We start from the raw sequence: 21,128 nt of genomic DNA, 5'->3' as shown, positions 1-21,128 counted from the left end.
GTATAGCAGAGCTGATTATAAATAATAGGGCCCCACACTGGGTACTTTTACCTTGCCCCCATCACTAACAACAGCATTGCCGCAAATTTACATATAAGGTTAGAAAAAGTGTAACGTATATATGTCACAGCTTCTACACCATTCACGTTATTGATGACCGAGATTACTGAGACTTTGTACAGGCATGGAAAGGCTGTCTCCCATAGACTCCAGTTTATCTAAATAATGGGAAATTGTACAAATGATTTCCTTTTTCTCTGTAACAATAGAACAGTACCTTGTACTTAAAATATAATTTCTTATTGGAAGAAAAACCAGCCTATTATGTTTATTTCATTTTTACATGATTTTCTAGTACACAGAAAAACCCACTATCCGTAAAACCCCAGTTCCTGAGCATTCTGGTCAACGGGTTCCATACCTGTACAGGTTTTCCTGCATTAGACTGCTGATCAGTAGCATGCTATTGTATGGTGCAAGTACATCATCGTATAATTTTAATTGAGATCATACCAATGGAGTAGGCCCTGGTGATTACACTGATCTTCTTTGCCCATTTCTATATTGCTTCTTAGGTGCCAGGTACCCTAACCTCTCCCCCGGAACAATGCAATAAAATGTTGGCCCTCAATTCCTTGGTTTGGACCTCCGAGCAACTGCCTGCCCTGACCTCTGGCCTGGATATTACCAGCCAGTCACAGCTCTGCCTTAACACAGGGAAGGAGCTTTACCCAATCCTTAAATAAAGACACGTACAACTGTTCTGAGGTGAATCTGTGATGGCCACAGCTTTATTGTATTTCAGTACTGAGTGTCCCAACAGAACCCACAAAGGGCTGTTTGATCCGAAGGAAGGCGAAAAACCTCTTTGAAGCTTGGGCCAATCTGCTTCAATAGAGGAAAAAAAATCCTTCCTGACTCCTTAACGGCAGTCGGAATTACTCCCAGGATCAATATGTCCTATTCAGTGTATGTAGGCAGATGTGTGTCTGTGTGGGTGTCAGTAAGGGGATGTGTGTCTGTGTGCATGTATGGCTGCCAGCCTGGATATGTAGGAATGTATGGGTACAGGTTTGGCTGGCAGTATGGATATGTAGGAATGTATGGGTACATGTTTGGCTGGCAGTATGGATTTGTAGGAATGTATGGGTACATGTTTGGCTGGCAGTATGGATTTGTAGGAATGTATGGGTACATGTTTGGCTGGCAGTATGGATATGTAGGAATGTATGGGTGCATGTAAGGTTGGTAGTATGAGGGAATGTATGTGTTTTGAAAAGTTACCCCTTGATGGTAGTTGGAAAGGTCAGATCCCTGGGCCATTTCCAAGTGGTTGGAACTCGGTGCCTCTCCGGATGTGGCTGTCTCACCGCCTTTGGGTTCTTGCCGGGAGGTGCATGCTTCTGTCTCCTGCCTTGGTGTTCTGCTGCTTCCAGATGATGTATCAACCTCATGGCTTGCTGGAAGCTAGACGGAGGGCAGAGAGAGTGGCATAGTTACACGCAAAATCAGATCTCTTACCAAACCCACAGAGAACTCCACCGCTACAGCTGTGAGACTTACAGGTCTTTCATTTCCAGGTAATGGTGGCAGTGTCTTTGGAAACACTGCTGGAAGCAATTTGTGTAAAAAGCTCTGCCTGGATGATATCAGAGCAAAAATCTTCCCGACACACTCTTCCATTACATGGTCTGGGTATTCAGCAGGATCCACGTTGATGGGTTTTCCTGAAGGGTGGAATTTGGTGGCTACTTTCAGGCAGCACAGAGCCATCATGGAGGGTGCATAAATGCAAAACTCATGATGGTGGGTTAGGCTCAGTGCTGCGATGCCTCTAGCAGCAGTCAGGGCAATGGCTTCTTTTGTCAGCTGGACAGCTGAAGGCTTCTTCCGGAGGGTGAAATACTCCAAGAAGTCATCGATGGTCGGTGCCGCCAGTTGAAAAAGCAATTTGCAAATGATGGTTCGCTCCAGTTGGTTCATTTCCTTCTTTGTAAAGGTGTCATCAAAGAGTTTTAGGCGATTTGATTTCCTTAATTTCTTTGTCTCCACTAACTTGCAGGCTATATTGAAGCAAGTGGCTCCCACTCTGTTCAGGTCAGTGGTCTTGATGGGAGCAGCGCAAGCAAGAAACCGCTCCAGAAGGTTGACAGTCAAGCACAGAGACCTAAAGTCCAACTTCTGGTGTCTGTGCACGCAGATAAGCAGGCCGGTGAACACGTTCCATGACGCTGTGGTGATTTCTGGCTGACTTTGTAGAAAGTTCAAAGCCATAAATCTCTCCTCAAGACTCTTATCGTGCAGGTAGGCGTCTTCCCCATACTCCTTGAAGGTCTCTAGGCCAATGCCTATGTGAGCTAAGGTGTTCCAAGGCTCATTTTGAAGTGCTGGGTCCCCAGCTGAAGGGTGGCATGTCCCACGTTGATCACCCTGGTGCCTCACCCTTTTGGTATCACGGCGGCACCCAGGGGAAACAAGTTGTTCTCCGTCGATCTGTCGTCTTCGCTTCCTCGCTTTTGAAGTCTCCATGCTCATAATCTCTCTCTCTCTCTCTCTCTCTCCCTCTCACCTCTCCAACTGTCTCATAAGACTGTTGGTACTGAGCAACTGTTACTCATGTCACTTCTGCTGCTCTCTGATTAGCTGGCCAGGACGCACTCTGATTGGCTGGTCCGGTGAAAACCGTTAGGTGCCCATGTCCATTGCAAACCCTTAGCTTGTGTTTGTCATTATTCACTATTTCTTTTGTTAAAGTGTTTTGTGATATACAGAAAATGGTATGACTAGCTAACTGCCTAAAGTTACCCTAACTTGACACAATAGCTCTCATTATGTATGTATTTGCCATGTAGCTGAGTGCATAATATTGGTTTTTAAGCAAACCTGTAGTGTCAAGTACATTAACATGCCATTACATTATACACCAATGTGCATTTTGTACTGCTTTCATAAATAATTCCCCCCATACCTAACTTGAGCCAGCCAACCAACATCTCCACCTTCTGTTGGCTGCTTTCCATGGCTGAACAGGAGAATCCGAGGCTGCCAGCCCTTTGCACAACAATCAGTATTTAGGTGGACCTGACAGGGGACTGCAGCATATTTTTCCCTGTGTGAAGGCAGCGGAGCTGTGATTGGCTACTCACACACAGAAGCTTTGGTTGGCTACTCCTGCTTACAACTGTGTTTCTGGGCTGAGACTGTTGGGAGGTGATCATCACTATGGGGAGCTCCAGTAGTTTTTAGTGTCTCCTCTTGTACTTGTCATTTTACACAGGAAGACCTCTGTGCACAGAACATGATTGCCTTCTCCAAAATCAGAGCCCAGAACTCCTCCGTGACTTCTAGTATAATTTACAGTACAGGGGATGCTCTTTGTTTCCTGACCTGTATGAGTCGGCCTGCAGCCTTTTGATGGTCACAGAATACAGTATGGTAAAATGCTGAAACTGTCAATGGATCAAATGAATGTGAATGTCAAATGAAATGACTGGCTAGACCAGGTATAAAATAAATAAATTGCAGTATATAATGCTATGATCCTTTACAGTAAAGCAATTAAACTTGAGTGGGCACAGGTGCACCAATCAAGCCCTCCCACACCCACCAGATGTGTACTTTATCAACAACGGTGCACTTGCACAACAGAAAACTCCACTCTGCAGCTTTGGAGGTGCAGACCCTTGTAGGTAAACCAGTGTGTATGTGTGTGTGTGTGTGTGTGTATGTGTGTGTGTGTGTACATTTTCTTTGTTTTTTTAATAATACACATTCAGTGATTCGTGTGACATAAATTACATCACTAAGTACAACTTTTTACCATATCCATGACTCTTAAGCAAATCATGGATTTGCTTTTACTCTTAGTGTATCCCTCTCCTACCCCCTTTGAAAGAGAATGAACTTGTAATAAACAAACTCCAACCTTCCTCTAACTTCATGAAGTCCAGCATCATTGGAGGTCCCAAATTTAAAGGTATTCTGTTGTGATTTTTATGAAATATTTTTTATTTCTAAATTACACTGTTTACACTGCAAATAATTTACTCTACAATATAAAATTGAATTCCTGAACCAGCAAGTGTATTATTTTTTTTTAGTTGTAATATTGGGGTATAGGCAGCCATCTCAGGTCATTTTTCCTGGTCATTTCAGAAAGAGCAGCACTTTAGGAGGAAACTGCTTTCTGGAAGGCTGTTGTGTCTCCTACTCAATGTAACTGAATGTGTCACAGTGGGACTCGGATTTTACTATTGAGTGCTTTTCTTAGATATACCAGGCAGCCCTTATCTTGTGTTAGGGAGCTGCTATCTCATTACCTTCCCATTGTTCTGTTGTTAGGCTGCTGGGGGGGGGAGAGGATGATATCACCCTAACTTGTAGTACCGCAGTAAAGAGTGATTGAAGTTTATCGTGGCACAAGTCACAAGATTGGGGGCAGCTGTCTAGCCCCATGTCAGAATTCAAAATTATATAGAAAAAAAAAATCTGTTTGCTGTTTTGTGAAATGGATTTTAGTGCAGAATTCTGCTGGAGCAGCACTGTTAACCGATGCGTTTTGAAAAAAAACATGTTTTCCCAGGACAGTATCCCTTTAATGATGAAATAAAATCTTTTGTGTTATATGAGCTATATGTAGAGAGCAGGGGAATTGCCCTAGGTGGAAGATATTACTTAATTGTGGGTACAATGTGCAAGCTAAGAGGCACTTAAAATGGAGGTTTGTTATATTGAAACTATACTGTGTAAGATGCCATTTTTCTAAACAATGCATCTCAAGCCTCTCAGTGGTTTTCCTTTTAATTTAGATTATCCTTCACCTTAAATAGCCTGGTCATCTTCTTAAAATAACTTTTCCCATAAGTGTATCATATATACAATTCCTCATCATGTGATCCTTTAAACTTGGCCTTGAACTTGACAGTTTTGCAGAAGTCAAAGTGGTTGTTCACCTTTAAATTAATGTTTAGCATGATATAGAGTGATATTCTGAGACAATTTGCAATTGGTTTTAATTTTTTATTATTTGTGGTTTTTTGGCTTTTTTTAGTAGCTCTTCTATTTTCAATTTCAGCAATCTGGTTGCTAGGGTCTAGATTTTCCTAGCAACAATTGAAATGGTTAGAATTAGCTATTATATAACATACTAAAAGTTAACTTAAAGGTGAACCAACCTTTTAATTCACAGGGGTTGGGGCTAAAGTATCAAGACAATCAGGTACTGTGCTAGTGGGGTGGCACCCATAGTCCTTGCCTGTCTTTAACCAACATGTAACTGATTTCAAAGAAGGCTTTAACAATTCATTTCGGGATGTGCCCCTTAATCATAGGCTCATGATTAAGGGACACACTCCCGAAACGCGTTAGGCAATTCACAGCTACCTGCCAATAAAGCCTTGTCCAGAGGTGCGGTCCTTCATCTGGTTTGTCTTAAGGAACAGGAGGTTGAGAAGCTCTAAAAACATGTCAACTTCAAATGACACCACTAATCACAAAGTTACCCAAACGTTAGGAGTCTGACAACTAGATAAATGGGCATTTGTTTGTTATGTGTAACTCTGTGTGTGTGTGTGTGTGTATATGTTCTCATTGAAAACATACCTGCAATCACAGCTGCTTTGAAGTTTGCGACTGCTCTTTGTGTGTCCCGCAAAAATAGGAGTGTGGGATAGGCTGTATTAATGGCGGCAGTACTACCGTATAGCAGAGCTGATTATAAATAATAGGGCCCCACACTGGGTACTTTTACCTTGCCCCCATCACTAACAACAGCATTGCCGCAAATTTACATATAAGGTTAGAAAAAGTGTAACGTATATATGTCACAGCTTCTACACCATTCACGTTATTGATGACCGAGATTACTGAGACTTTGTACAGGCATGGAAAGGCTGTCTCCCATAGACTCCAGTTTATCTAAATAATGGGAAATTGTACAAATGATTTCCTTTTTCTCTGTAACAATAGAACAGTACCTTGTACTTAAAATATAATTTCTTATTGGAAGAAAAACCAGCCTATTATGTTTATTTCATTTTTACATGATTTTCTAGTACACAGAAAAACCCACTATCCGTAAAACCCCAGTTCCTGAGCATTCTGGTCAACGGGTTCCATACCTGTACAGGTTTTCCTGCATTAGACTGCTGATCAGTAGCATGCTATTGTATGGTGCAAGTACATCATCGTATAATTTTAATTGAGATCATACCAATGGAGTAGGCCCTGGTGATTACACTGATCTTCTTTGCCCATTTCTATATTGCTTCTTAGGTGCCAGGTACCCTAACCTCTCCCCCGGAACAATGCAATAAAATGTTGGCCCTCAATTCCTTGGTTTGGACCTCCGAGCAACTGCCTGCCCTGACCTCTGGCCTGGATATTACCAGCCAGTCACAGCTCTGCCTTAACACAGGGAAGGAGCTTTACCCAATCCTTAAATAAAGACACGTACAACTGTTCTGAGGTGAATCTGTGATGGCCACAGCTTTATTGTATTTCAGTACTGAGTGTCCCAACAGAACCCACAAAGGGCTGTTTGATCCGAAGGAAGGCGAAAAACCTCTTTGAAGCTTGGGCCAATCTGCTTCAATAGAGGAAAAAAAATCCTTCCTGACTCCTTAACGGCAGTCGGAATTACTCCCAGGATCAATATGTCCTATTCAGTGTATGTAGGCAGATGTGTGTCTGTGTGGGTGTCAGTAAGGGGATGTGTGTCTGTGTGCATGTATGGCTGCCAGCCTGGATATGTAGGAATGTATGGGTACAGGTTTGGCTGGCAGTATGGATATGTAGGAATGTATGGGTACATGTTTGGCTGGCAGTATGGATTTGTAGGAATGTATGGGTACATGTTTGGCTGGCAGTATGGATTTGTAGGAATGTATGGGTACATGTTTGGCTGGCAGTATGGATATGTAGGAATGTATGGGTGCATGTAAGGTTGGTAGTATGAGGGAATGTATGTGTTTTGAAAAGTTACCCCTTGATGGTAGTTGGAAAGGTCAGATCCCTGGGCCATTTCCAAGTGGTTGGAACTCGGTGCCTCTCCGGATGTGGCTGTCTCACCGCCTTTGGGTTCTTGCCGGGAGGTGCATGCTTCTGTCTCCTGCCTTGGTGTTCTGCTGCTTCCAGATGATGTATCAACCTCATGGCTTGCTGGAAGCTAGACGGAGGGCAGAGAGAGTGGCATAGTTACACGCAAAATCAGATCTCTTACCAAACCCACAGAGAACTCCACCGCTACAGCTGTGAGACTTACAGGTCTTTCATTTCCAGGTAATGGTGGCAGTGTCTTTGGAAACACTGCTGGAAGCAATTTGTGTAAAAAGCTCTGCCTGGATGATATCAGAGCAAAAATCTTCCCGACACACTCTTCCATTACATGGTCTGGGTATTCAGCAGGATCCACGTTGATGGGTTTTCCTGAAGGGTGGAATTTGGTGGCTACTTTCAGGCAGCACAGAGCCATCATGGAGGGTGCATAAATGCAAAACTCATGATGGTGGGTTAGGCTCAGTGCTGCGATGCCTCTAGCAGCAGTCAGGGCAATGGCTTCTTTTGTCAGCTGGACAGCTGAAGGCTTCTTCCGGAGGGTGAAATACTCCAAGAAGTCATCGATGGTCGGTGCCGCCAGTTGAAAAAGCAATTTGCAAATGATGGTTCGCTCCAGTTGGTTCATTTCCTTCTTTGTAAAGGTGTCATCAAAGAGTTTTAGGCGATTTGATTTCCTTAATTTCTTTGTCTCCACTAACTTGCAGGCTATATTGAAGCAAGTGGCTCCCACTCTGTTCAGGTCAGTGGTCTTGATGGGAGCAGCGCAAGCAAGAAACCGCTCCAGAAGGTTGACAGTCAAGCACAGAGACCTAAAGTCCAACTTCTGGTGTCTGTGCACGCAGATAAGCAGGCCGGTGAACACGTTCCATGACGCTGTGGTGATTTCTGGCTGACTTTGTAGAAAGTTCAAAGCCATAAATCTCTCCTCAAGACTCTTATCGTGCAGGTAGGCGTCTTCCCCATACTCCTTGAAGGTCTCTAGGCCAATGCCTATGTGAGCTAAGGTGTTCCAAGGCTCATTTTGAAGTGCTGGGTCCCCAGCTGAAGGGTGGCATGTCCCACGTTGATCACCCTGGTGCCTCACCCTTTTGGTATCACGGCGGCACCCAGGGGAAACAAGTTGTTCTCCGTCGATCTGTCGTCTTCGCTTCCTCGCTTTTGAAGTCTCCATGCTCATAATCTCTCTCTCTCTCTCTCTCTCTCCCTCTCACCTCTCCAACTGTCTCATAAGACTGTTGGTACTGAGCAACTGTTACTCATGTCACTTCTGCTGCTCTCTGATTAGCTGGCCAGGACGCACTCTGATTGGCTGGTCCGGTGAAAACCGTTAGGTGCCCATGTCCATTGCAAACCCTTAGCTTGTGTTTGTCATTATTCACTATTTCTTTTGTTAAAGTGTTTTGTGATATACAGAAAATGGTATGACTAGCTAACTGCCTAAAGTTACCCTAACTTGACACAATAGCTCTCATTATGTATGTATTTGCCATGTAGCTGAGTGCATAATATTGGTTTTTAAGCAAACCTGTAGTGTCAAGTACATTAACATGCCATTACATTATACACCAATGTGCATTTTGTACTGCTTTCATAAATAATTCCCCCCATACCTAACTTGAGCCAGCCAACCAACATCTCCACCTTCTGTTGGCTGCTTTCCATGGCTGAACAGGAGAATCCGAGGCTGCCAGCCCTTTGCACAACAATCAGTATTTAGGTGGACCTGACAGGGGACTGGCAGCATATTTTTCCCCTGTGTGAAGGCAGCGGAGCTGTGATTGGCTACTCACACACAGAAGCTTTGGTTGGCTACTCCTGCTTACAACTGTGTTTCTGGGCTGAGACTGTTGGGAGGTGATCATCACTATGGGGAGCTCCAGTAGTTTTTAGTGTCTCCTCTTGTACTTGTCATTTTACACAGGAAGACCTCTGTGCACAGAACATGATTGCCTTCTCCAAAATCAGAGCCCAGAACTCCTCCGTGACTTCTAGTATAATTTACAGTACAGGGGATGCTCTTTGTTTCCTGACCTGTATGAGTCGGCCTGCAGCCTTTTGATGGTCACAGAATACAGTATGGTAAAATGCTGAAACTGTCAATGGATCAAATGAATGTGAATGTCAAATGAAATGACTGGCTAGACCAGGTATAAAATAAATAAATTGCAGTATATAATGCTATGATCCTTTACAGTAAAGCAATTAAACTTGAGTGGGCACAGGTGCACCAATCAAGCCCTCCCACACCCCACCAGATGTGTACTTTATCAACAACGGTGCACTTGCACAACAGAAAACTCCACTCTGCAGCTTTGGAGGTGCAGACCCTTGTAGGTAAACCAGTGTGTATGTGTGTGTGTGTGTGTGTGTATGTGTGTGTGTGTGTACATTTTCTTTGTTTTTTTAATAATACACATTCAGTGATTCGTGTGACATAAATTACATCACTAAGTACAACTTTTTACCATATCCATGACTCTTAAGCAAATCATGGATTTGCTTTTACTCTTAGTGTATCCCTCTCCCTACCCCCTTTGAAAGAGAATGAACTTGTAATAAACAAACTCCAACCTTCCTCTAACTTCATGAAGTCCAGCATCATTGGAGGTCCCAAATTTAAAGGTATTCTGTTGTGATTTTTATGAAATATTTTTTATTTCTAAATTACACTGTTTACACTGCAAATAATTTACTCTACAATATAAAATTGAATTCCTGAACCAGCAAGTGTATTATTTTTTTTTAGTTGTAATATTGGGGTATAGGCAGCCATCTCAGGTCATTTTTCCTGGTCATTTCAGAAAGAGCAGCACTTTAGGAGGAAACTGCTTTCTGGAAGGCTGTTGTGTCTCCTACTCAATGTAACTGAATGTGTCACAGTGGGACTCGGATTTTACTATTGAGTGCTTTTCTTAGATATACCAGGCAGCCCTTATCTTGTGTTAGGGAGCTGCTATCTCATTACCTTCCCATTGTTCTGTTGTTAGGCTGCTGGGGGGGGGGAGAGGATGATATCACCCTAACTTGTAGTACCGCAGTAAAGAGTGATTGAAGTTTATCGTGGCACAAGTCACAAGATTGGGGGCAGCTGTCTAGCCCCATGTCAGAATTCAAAATTATATAGAAAAAAAAAATCTGTTTGCTGTTTTGTGAAATGGATTTTAGTGCAGAATTCTGCTGGAGCAGCACTGTTAACCGATGCGTTTTGAAAAAAACATGTTTTCCCAGGACAGTATCCCTTTAATGATGAAATAAAATCTTTTGTGTTATATGAGCTATATGTAGAGAGCAGGGGAATTGCCCTAGGTGGAAGATATTACTTAATTGTGGGTACAATGTGCAAGCTAAGAGGCACTTAAAATGGAGGTTTGTTATATTGAAACTATACTGTGTAAGATGCCATTTTTCTAAACAATGCATCTCAAGCCTCTCAGTGGTTTTCCTTTTAATTTAGATTATCCTTCACCTTAAATAGCCTGGTCATCTTCTTAAAATAACTTTTCCCATAAGTGTATCATATATACAATTCCTCATCATGTGATCCTTTAAACTTGGCCTTGAACTTGACAGTTTTGCAGAAGTCAAAGTGGTTGTTCACCTTTAAATTAATGTTTAGCATGATATAGAGTGATATTCTGAGACAATTTGCAATTGGTTTTAATTTTTTATTATTTGTGGTTTTTTGGCTTTTTTTAGTAGCTCTTCTATTTTCAATTTCAGCAATCTGGTTGCTAGGGTCTAGATTTTCCTAGCAACAATTGAAATGGTTAGAATTAGCTATTATATAACATACTAAAAGTTAACTTAAAGGTGAACCAACCTTTTAATTCACAGGGGTTGGGGCTAAAGTATCAAGACAATCAGGTACTGTGCTAGTGGGGTGGCACCCATAGTCCTTGCCTGTCTTTAACCAACATGTAACTGATTTCAAAGAAGGCTTTAACAATTCATTTCGGGATGTGCCCCTTAATCATAGGCTCATGATTAAGGGACACACTCCCGAAACGCGTTAGGCAATTCACAGCTACCTGCCAATAAAGCCTTGTCCAGAGGTGCGGTCCTTCATCTGGTTTGTCTTAAGGAACAGGAGGTTGAGAAGCTCTAAAAACATGTCAACTTCAAATGACACCACTAATCACAAAGTTACCCAAACGTTAGGAGTCTGACAACTAGATAAATGGGCATTTGTTTGTTATGTGTAACTCTGTGTGTGTGTGTGTGTGTATATGTTCTCATTGAAAACATACCTGCAATCACAGCTGCTTTGAAGTTTGCGACTGCTCTTTGTGTGTCCCGCAAAAATAGGAGTGTGGGATAGGCTGTATTAATGGCGGCAGTACTACCGTATAGCAGAGCTGATTATAAATAATAGGGCCCCACACTGGGTACTTTTACCTTGCCCCCATCACTAACAACAGCATTGCCGCAAATTTACATATAAGGTTAGAAAAAGTGTAACGTATATATGTCACAGCTTCTACACCATTCACGTTATTGATGGACCGAGATTACTGAGACTTTGTACAGGCATGGAAAGGCTGTCTCCCATAGACTCCAGTTTATCTAAATAATGGGAATTGTACAAATGATTTCCTTTTTCTCTGTAACAATAGAACAGTACCTTGTACTTAAAATATAATTTCTTATTGGAAGAAAAACCAGCCTATTATGTTTATTTCATTTTTACATGATTTTCTAGTACACAGAAAAACCCACTATCCGTAAAACCCCAGTTCCTGAGCATTCTGGTCAACGGGTTCCATACCTGTACAGGTTTTCCTGCATTAGACTGCTGATCAGTAGCATGCTATTGTATGGTGCAAGTACATCATCGTATAATTTTAATTGAGATCATACCAATGGAGTAGGCCCTGGTGATTACACTGATCTTCTTTGCCCATTTCTATATTGCTTCTTAGGTGCCAGGTACCCTAACCTCTCCCCCGGAACAATGCAATAAAATGTTGGCCCTCAATTCCTTGGTTTGGACCTCCGAGCAACTGCCTGCCCTGACCTCTGGCCTGGATATTACCAGCCAGTCACAGCTCTGCCTTAACACAGGGAAGGAGCTTTACCCAATCCTTAAATAAAGACACGTACAACTGTTCTGAGGTGAATCTGTGATGGCCACAGCTTTATTGTATTTCAGTACTGAGTGTCCCAACAGAACCCACAAAGGGCTGTTTGATCCGAAGGAAGGCGAAAAACCTCTTTGAAGCTTGGGCCAATCTGCTTCAATAGAGGAAAAAAAATCCTTCCTGACTCCTTAACGGCAGTCGGAATTACTCCCAGGATCAATATGTCCTATTCAGTGTATGTAGGCAGATGTGTGTCTGTGTGGGTGTCAGTAAGGGGATGTGTGTCTGTGTGCATGTATGGCTGCCAGCCTGGATATGTAGGAATGTATGGGTACAGGTTTGGCTGGCAGTATGGATATGTAGGAATGTATGGGTACATGTTTGGCTGGCAGTATGGATTTGTAGGAATGTATGGGTACATGTTTGGCTGGCAGTATGGATTTGTAGGAATGTATGGGTACATGTTTGGCTGGCAGTATGGATATGTAGGAATGTATGGGTGCATGTAAGGTTGGTAGTATGAGGGAATGTATGTGTTTTGAAAAGTTACCCCTTGATGGTAGTTGGAAAGGTCAGATCCCTGGGCCATTTCCAAGTGGTTGGAACTCGGTGCCTCTCCGGATGTGGCTGTCTCACCGCCTTTGGGTTCTTGCCGGGAGGTGCATGCTTCTGTCTCCTGCCTTGGTGTTCTGCTGCTTCCAGATGATGTATCAACCTCATGGCTTGCTGGAAGCTAGACGGAGGGCAGAGAGAGTGGCATAGTTACACGCAAAATCAGATCTCTTACCAAACCCACAGAGAACTCCACCGCTACAGCTGTGAGACTTACAGGTCTTTCATTTCCAGGTAATGGTGGCAGTGTCTTTGGAAACACTGCTGGAAGCAATTTGTGTAAAAAGCTCTGCCTGGATGATATCAGAGCAAAAATCTTCCCGACACACTCTTCCATTACATGGTCTGGGTATTCAGCAGGATCCACGTTGATGGGTTTTCCTGAAGGGTGGAATTTGGTGGCTACTTTCAGGCAGCACAGAGCCATCATGGAGGGTGCATAAATGCAAAACTCATGATGGTGGGTTAGGCTCAGTGCTGCGATGCCTCTAGCAGCAGTCAGGGCAATGGCTTCTTTTGTCAGCTGGACAGCTGAAGGCTTCTTCCGGAGGGTGAAATACTCCAAGAAGTCATCGATGGTCGGTGCCGCCAGTTGAAAAAGCAATTTGCAAATGATGGTTCGCTCCAGTTGGTTCATTTCCTTCTTTGTAAAGGTGTCATCAAAGAGTTTTAGGCGATTTGATTTCCTTAATTTCTTTGTCTCCACTAACTTGCAGGCTATATTGAAGCAAGTGGCTCCCACTCTGTTCAGGTCAGTGGTCTTGATGGGAGCAGCGCAAGCAAGAAACCGCTCCAGAAGGTTGACAGTCAAGCACAGAGACCTAAAGTCCAACTTCTGGTGTCTGTGCACGCAGATAAGCAGGCCGGTGAACACGTTCCATGACGCTGTGGTGATTTCTGGCTGACTTTGTAGAAAGTTCAAAGCCATAAATCTCTCCTCAAGACTCTTATCGTGCAGGTAGGCGTCTTCCCCATACTCCTTGAAGGTCTCTAGGCCAATGCCTATGTGAGCTAAGGTGTTCCAAGGCTCATTTTGAAGTGCTGGGTCCCCAGCTGAAGGGTGGCATGTCCCACGTTGATCACCCTGGTGCCTCACCCTTTTGGTATCACGGCGGCACCCAGGGGAAACAAGTTGTTCTCCGTCGATCTGTCGTCTTCGCTTCCTCGCTTTTGAAGTCTCCATGCTCATAATCTCTCTCTCTCTCTCTCTCTCTCTCTCTCCCTCTCACCTCTCCAACTGTCTCATAAGACTGTTGGTACTGAGCAACTGTTACTCATGTCACTTCTGCTGCTCTCTGATTAGCTGGCCAGGACGCACTCTGATTGGCTGGTCCGGTGAAAACCGTTAGGTGCCCATGTCCATTGCAAACCCTTAGCTTGTGTTTGTCATTATTCACTATTTCTTTTGTTAAAGTGTTTTGTGATATACAGAAAATGGTATGACTAGCTAACTGCCTAAAGTTACCCTAACTTGACACAATAGCTCTCATTATGTATGTATTTGCCATGTAGCTGAGTGCATAATATTGGTTTTTAAGCAAACCTGTAGTGTCAAGTACATTAACATGCCATTACATTATACACCAATGTGCATTTTGTACTGCTTTCATAAATAATTCCCCCCATACCTAACTTGAGCCAGCCAACCAACATCTCCACCTTCTGTTGGCTGCTTTCCATGGCTGAACAGGAGAATCCGAGGCTGCCAGCCCTTTGCACAACAATCAGTATTTAGGTGGACCTGACAGGGGACTGCAGCATATTTTTCCCTGTGTGAAGGCAGCGGAGCTGTGATTGGCTACTCACACACAGAAGCTTTGGTTGGCTACTCCTGCTTACAACTGTGTTTCTGGGCTGAGACTGTTGGGAGGTGATCATCACTATGGGGAGCTCCAGTAGTTTTTAGTGTCTCCTCTTGTACTTGTCATTTTACACAGGAAGACCTCTGTGCACAGAACATGATTGCCTTCTCCAAAATCAGAGCCCAGAACTCCTCCGTGACTTCTAGTATAATTTACAGTACAGGGGATGCTCTTTGTTTCCTGACCTGTATGAGTCGGCCTGCAGCCTTTTGATGGTCACAGAATACAGTATGGTAAAATGCTGAAACTGTCAATGGATCAAATGAATGTGAATGTCAAATGAAATGACTGGCTAGACCAGGTATAAAATAAATAAATTGCAGTATATAATGCTATGATCCTTTACAGTAAAGCAATTAAACTTGAGTGGGCACAGGTGCACCAATCAAGCCCTCCCACACCCACCAGATGTGTACTTTATCAACAACGGTGCACTTGCACAACAGAAAACTCCACTCTGCAGCTTTGGAGGTGCAGACCCTTGTAGGTAAACCAGTGTGTATGTGTGTGTGTGTGTGTGTGTATGTGTGTGTGTGTGTACATTTTCTTTGTTTTTTTAATAATACACATTCAGTGATTCGTGTGACATAAATTACATCACTAAGTACAACTTTTTACCATATCCATGACTCTTAAGCAAATCATGGATTTGCTTTTACTCTTAGTGTATCCCTCTCCTACCCCCTTTGAAAGAGAATGAACTTGTAATAAACAAACTCCAACCTTCCTCTAACTTCATGAAGTCCAGCATCATTGGAGGTCCCAAATTTAAAGGTATTCTGTTGTGATTTTTATGAAATATTTTTTATTTCTAAATTACACTGTTTACACTGCAAATAATTTACTCTACAATATAAAATTGAATTCCTGAACCAGCAAGTGTATTATTTTTTTTTAGTTGTAATATTGGGGTATAGGCAGCCATCTCAGGTCATTTTTCCTGGTCATTTCAGAAAGAGCAGCACTTTAGGAGGAAACTGCTTTCTGGAAGGCTGTTGTGTCTCCTACTCAATGTAACTGAATGTGTCACAGTGGGACTCGGATTTTACTATTGAGTGCTTTTCTTAGATATACCAGGCAGCCCTTATCTTGTGTTAGGGAGCTGCTATCTCATTACCTTCCCATTGTTCTGTTGTTAGGCTGCTGGGGGGGGGAGAGGATGATATCACCCTAACTTGTAGTACCGCAGTAAAGAGTGATTGAAGTTTATCGTGGCACAAGTCACAAGATTGGGGGCAGCTGTCTAGCCCCATGTCAGAATTCAAAATTATATAGAAAAAAAAAATCTGTTTGCTGTTTTGTGAAATGGATTTTAGTGCAGAATTCTGCTGGAGCAGCACTGTTAACCGATGCGTTTTGAAAAAAACATGTTTTCCCAGGACAGTATCCCTTTAATGATGAAATAAAATCTTTTGTGTTATATGAGCTATATGTAGAGAGCAGGGGAATTGCCCTAGGTGGAAGATATTACTTAATTGTGGGTACAATGTGCAAGCTAAGAGGCACTTAAAATGGAGGTTTGTTATATTGAAACTATACTGTGTAAGATGCCATTTTTCTAAACAATGCATCTCAAGCCTCTCAGTGGTTTTCCTTTTAATTTAGATTATCCTTCACCTTAAATAGCCTGGTCATCTTCTTAAAATAACTTTTCCCATAAGTGTATCATATATACAATTCCTCATCATGTGATCCTTTAAACTTGGCCTTGAACTTGACAGTTTTGCAGAAGTCAAAGTGGTTGTTCACCTTTAAATTAATGTTTAGCATGATATAGAGTGATATTCTGAGACAATTTGCAATTGGTTTTAATTTTTTATTATTTGTGGTTTTTTGGCTTTTTTTAGTAGCTCTTCTATTTTCAATTTCAGCAATCTGGTTGCTAGGGTCTAGATTTTCCTAGCAACAATTGAAATGGTTAGAATTAGCTATTATATAACATACTAAAAGTTAACTTAAAGGTGAACCAACCTTTTAATTCACAGGGGTTGGGGCTAAAGTATCAAGACAATCAGGTACTGTGCTAGTGGGGTGGCACCCATAGTCCTTGCCTGTCTTTAACCAACATGTAACTGATTTCAAAGAAGGCTTTAACAATTCATTTCGGGATGTGCCCCTTAATCATAGGCTCATGATTAAGGGACACACTCCCGAAACGCGTTAGGCAATTCACAGCTACCTGCCAATAAAGCCTTGTCCAGAGGTGCGGTCCTTCATCTGGTTTGTCTTAAGGAACAGGAGGTTGAGAAGCTCTAAAAACATGTCAACTTCAAATGACACCACTAATCACAAAGTTACCCAAACGTTAGGAGTCTGACAACTAGATAAATGGGCATTTGTTTGTTATGTGTAACTCTGTGTGTGTGTGTGTGTGTATATGTTCTCATTGAAAACATACCTGCAATCACAGCTGCTTTGAAGTTTGCGACTGCTCTTTGTGTGTCCCGCAAAAATAGGAGTGTGGGATAGGCTGTATTAATGGCGGCAGTACTACCGTATAGCAGAGCTGATTATAAATAATAGGGCCCCACACTGGGTACTTTTACCTTGCCCCCATCACTAACAACAGCATTGCCGCAAATTTACATATAAGGTTAGAAAAAGTGTAACGTATATATGTCACAGCTTCTACACCATTCACGTTATTGATGACCGAGATTACTGAGACTTTGTACAGGCATGGAAAGGCTGTCTCCCATAGACTCCAGTTTATCTAAATAATGGGAAATTGTACAAATGATTTCCTTTTTCTCTGTAACAATAGAACAGTACCTTGTACTTAAAATATAATTTCTTATTGGAAGAAAAACCAGCCTATTATGTTTATTTCATTTTTACATGATTTTCTAGTACACAGAAAAACCCACTATCCGTAAAACCCCAGTTCCTGAGCATTCTGGTCAACGGGTTCCATACCTGTACAGGTTTTCCTGCATTAGACTGCTGATCAGTAGCATGCTATTGTATGGTGCAAGTACATCATCGTATAATTTTAATTGAGATCATACCAATGGAGTAGGCCCTGGTGATTACACTGATCTTCTTTGCCCATTTCTATATTGCTTCTTAGGTGCCAGGTACCCTAACCTCTCCCCCGGAACAATGCAATAAAATGTTGGCCCTCAATTCCTTGGTTTGGACCTCCGAGCAACTGCCTGCCCTGACCTCTGGCCTGGATATTACCAGCCAGTCACAGCTCTGCCTTAACACAGGGAAGGAGCTTTACCCAATCCTTAAATAAAGACACGTACAACTGTTCTGAGGTGAATCTGTGATGGCCACAGCTTTATTGTATTTCAGTACTGAGTGTCCCAACAGAACCCACAAAGGGCTGTTTGATCCGAAGGAAGGCGAAAAACCTCTTTGAAGCTTGGGCCAATCTGCTTCAATAGAGGAAAAAAAATCCTTCCTGACTCCTTAACGGCAGTCGGAATTACTCCCAGGATCAATATGTCCTATTCAGTGTATGTAGGCAGATGTGTGTCTGTGTGGGTGTCAGTAAGGGGATGTGTGTCTGTGTGCATGTATGGCTGCCAGCCTGGATATGTAGGAATGTATGGGTACAGGTTTGGCTGGCAGTATGGATATGTAGGAATGTATGGGTACATGTTTGGCTGGCAGTATGGATTTGTAGGAATGTATGGGTACATGTTTGGCTGGCAGTATGGATTTGTAGGAATGTATGGGTACATGTTTGGCTGGCAGTATGGATATGTAGGAATGTATGGGTGCATGTAAGGTTGGTAGTATGAGGGAATGTATGTGTTTTGAAAAGTTACCCCTTGATGGTAGTTGGAAAGGTCAGATCCCTGGGCCATTTCCAAGTGGTTGGAACTCGGTGCCTCTCCGGATGTGGCTGTCTCACCGCCTTTGGGTTCTTGCCGGGAGGTGCATGCTTCTGTCTCCTGCCTTGGTGTTCTGCTGCTTCCAGATGATGTATCAACCTCATGGCTTGCTGGAAGCTAGACGGAGGGCAGAGAGAGTGGCATAGTTACACGCAAAATCAGATCTCTTACCAAACCCACAGAGAACTCCACCGCTACAGCTGTGAGACTTACAGGTCTTTCATTTCCAGGTAATGGTGGCAGTGTCTTTGGAAACACTGCTGGAAGCAATTTGTGTAAAAAGCTCTGCCTGGATGATATCAGAGCAAAAATCTTCCCGACACACTCTTCCATTACATGGTCTGGGTATTCAGCAGGATCCACGTTGATGGGTTTTCCTGAAGGGTGGAATTTGGTGGCTACTTTCAGGCAGCACAGAGCCATCATGGAGGGTGCATAAATGCAAAACTCATGATGGTGGGTTAGGCTCAGTGCTGCGATGCCTCTAGCAGCAGTCAGGGCAATGGCTTCTTTTGTCAGCTGGACAGCTGAAGGCTTCTTCCGGAGGGTGAAATACTCCAAGAAGTCATCGATGGTCGGTGCCGCCAGTTGAAAAAGCAATTTGCAAATGATGGTTCGCTCCAGTTGGTTCATTTCCTTCTTTGTAAAGGTGTCATCAAAGAGTTTTAGGCGATTTGATTTCCTTAATTTCTTTGTCTCCACTAACTTGCAGGCTATATTGAAGCAAGTGGCTCCCACTCTGTTCAGGTCAGTGGTCTTGATGGGAGCAGCGCAAGCAAGAAACCGCTCCAGAAGGTTGACAGTCAAGCACAGAGACCTAAAGTCCAACTTCTGGTGTCTGTGCACGCAGATAAGCAGGCCGGTGAACACGTTCCATGACGCTGTGGTGATTTCTGGCTGACTTTGTAGAAAGTTCAAAGCCATAAATCTCTCCTCAAGACTCTTATCGTGCAGGTAGGCGTCTTCCCCATACTCCTTGAAGGTCTCTAGGCCAATGCCTATGTGAGCTAAGGTGTTCCAAGGCTCATTTTGAAGTGCTGGGTCCCCAGCTGAAGGGTGGCATGTCCCACGTTGATCACCCTGGTGCCTCACCCTTTTGGTATCACGGCGGCACCCAGGGGAAACAAGTTGTTCTCCGTCGATCTGTCGTCTTCGCTTCCTCGCTTTTGAAGTCTCCATGCTCATAATCTCTCTCTCTCTCTCTCTCTCTCTCTCTCCCTCTCACCTCTCCAACTGTCTCATAAGACTGTTGGTACTGAGCAACTGTTACTCATGTCACTTCTGCTGCTCTCTGATTAGCTGGCCAGGACGCACTCTGATTGGCTGGTCCGGTGAAAACCGTTAGGTGCCCATGTCCATTGCAAACCCTTAGCTTGTGTTTGTCATTATTCACTATTTCTTTTGTTAAAGTGTTTTGTGATATACAGAAAATGGTATGACTAGCTAACTGCCTAAAGTTACCCTAACTTGACACAATAGCTCTCATTATGTATGTATTTGCCATGTAGCTGAGTGCATAATATTGGTTTTTAAGCAAACCTGTAGTGTCAAGTACATTAACATGCCATTACATTATACACCAATGTGCATTTTGTACTGCTTTCATAAATAATTCCCCCCATACCTAACTTGAGCCAGCCAACCAACATCTCCACCTTCTGTTGGCTGCTTTCCATGGCTGAACAGGAGAATCCGAGGCTGCCAGCCCTTTGCACAACAATCAGTATTTAGGTGGACCTGACAGGGGACTGCAGCATATTTTTCCCTGTGTGAAGGCAGCGGAGCTGTGATTGGCTACTCACACACAGAAGCTTTGGTTGGCTACTCCTGCTTACAACTGTGTTTCTGGGCTGAGACTGTTGGGAGGTGATCATCACTATGGGGAGCTCCAGTAGTTTTTAGTGTCTCCTCTTGTACTTGTCATTTTACACAGGAAGACCTCTGTGCACAGAACATGATTGCCTTCTCCAAAATCAGAGCCCAGAACTCCTCCGTGACTTCTAGTATAATTTACAGTACAGGGGATGCTCTTTGTTTCCTGACCTGTATGAGTCGGCCTGCAGCCTTTTGATGGTCACAGAATACAGTATGGTAAAATGCTGAAACTGTCAATGGATCAAATGAATGTGAATGTCAAATGAAATGACTGGCTAGACCAGGTATAAAATAAATAAATTGCAGTATATAATGCTATGATCCTTTACAGTAAAGCAATTAAACTTGAGTGGGCACAGGTGCACCAATCAAGCCCTCCCACACCCACCAGATGTGTACTTTATCAACAACGGTGCACTTGCACAACAGAAAACTCCACTCTGCAGCTTTGGAGGTGCAGACCCTTGTAGGTAAACCAGTGTGTATGTGTGTGTGTGTGTGTGTGTATGTGTGTGTGTGTGTACATTTTCTTTGTTTTTTTAATAATACACATTCAGTGATTCGTGTGACATAAATTACATCACTAAGTACAACTTTTTACCATATCCATGACTCTTAAGCAAATCATGGATTTGCTTTTACTCTTAGTGTATCCCTCTCCTACCCCCTTTGAAAGAGAATGAACTTGTAATAAACAAACTCCAACCTTCCTCTAACTTCATGAAGTCCAGCATCATTGGAGGTCCCAAATTTAAAGGTATTCTGTTGTGATTTTTATGAAATATTTTTTATTTCTAAAT

At 42.9% G+C, this 21,128-nt stretch overlaps 4 protein-coding genes across 4 annotated transcripts; all 4 read right to left on the bottom strand.

Annotated features, from left to right (window-relative positions):
• Window positions 1-960: 960 nt before the first annotated feature.
• Window positions 961-3,689, bottom strand: LOC121398942 (cyclin-O protein B-like). Its single transcript, XM_041578569.1, has 2 exons — window positions 1,564-3,689; window positions 961-1,467 (listed from the first exon to the last, which is right to left on the bottom strand). The coding sequence occupies exons 1-2, from the start codon at window positions 2,533-2,535 to the stop codon at window positions 961-963; spliced, it is 1,479 nt and encodes a 492-aa protein (XP_041434503.1). The 5' UTR covers window positions 2,536-3,689.
• Window positions 3,690-6,658: 2,969 nt separating this feature from the next.
• On the bottom strand, window positions 6,659-8,748 carry LOC121398941 (cyclin-O protein B-like). Its single transcript, XM_041578567.1, has 2 exons — window positions 7,262-8,748; window positions 6,659-7,165 (listed from the first exon to the last, which is right to left on the bottom strand). Exons 1-2 carry the CDS (start codon window positions 8,231-8,233, stop codon window positions 6,659-6,661), a joined length of 1,479 nt encoding a protein of 492 aa, XP_041434501.1. The 5' UTR covers window positions 8,234-8,748.
• Window positions 8,749-12,360: 3,612 nt separating this feature from the next.
• LOC121398939 (cyclin-O protein B-like) lies at window positions 12,361-13,950 on the bottom strand. The gene is made up of 2 exons (XM_041578557.1): window positions 12,964-13,950; window positions 12,361-12,867 (listed from the first exon to the last, which is right to left on the bottom strand). Exons 1-2 carry the CDS (start codon window positions 13,933-13,935, stop codon window positions 12,361-12,363), a joined length of 1,479 nt encoding a protein of 492 aa, XP_041434491.1. The 5' UTR covers window positions 13,936-13,950.
• Window positions 13,951-18,063: 4,113 nt separating this feature from the next.
• Window positions 18,064-19,653, bottom strand: LOC121398937 (cyclin-O protein B-like). The gene is made up of 2 exons (XM_041578556.1): window positions 18,667-19,653; window positions 18,064-18,570 (listed from the first exon to the last, which is right to left on the bottom strand). Exons 1-2 carry the CDS (start codon window positions 19,636-19,638, stop codon window positions 18,064-18,066), a joined length of 1,479 nt encoding a protein of 492 aa, XP_041434490.1. The 5' UTR covers window positions 19,639-19,653.
• Window positions 19,654-21,128: the final 1,475 nt, after the last annotated feature.

This window comes from Xenopus laevis, chromosome 1S, assembly GCF_017654675.1.
Source record: "Xenopus laevis strain J_2021 chromosome 1S, Xenopus_laevis_v10.1, whole genome shotgun sequence".
NCBI lineage: Eukaryota > Metazoa > Chordata > Amphibia > Anura > Pipidae > Xenopus > Xenopus laevis.
The sequence above is the reverse complement of the archived record's forward strand: the minus strand, read 5'-3'. Positions and strand labels throughout refer to the sequence as shown.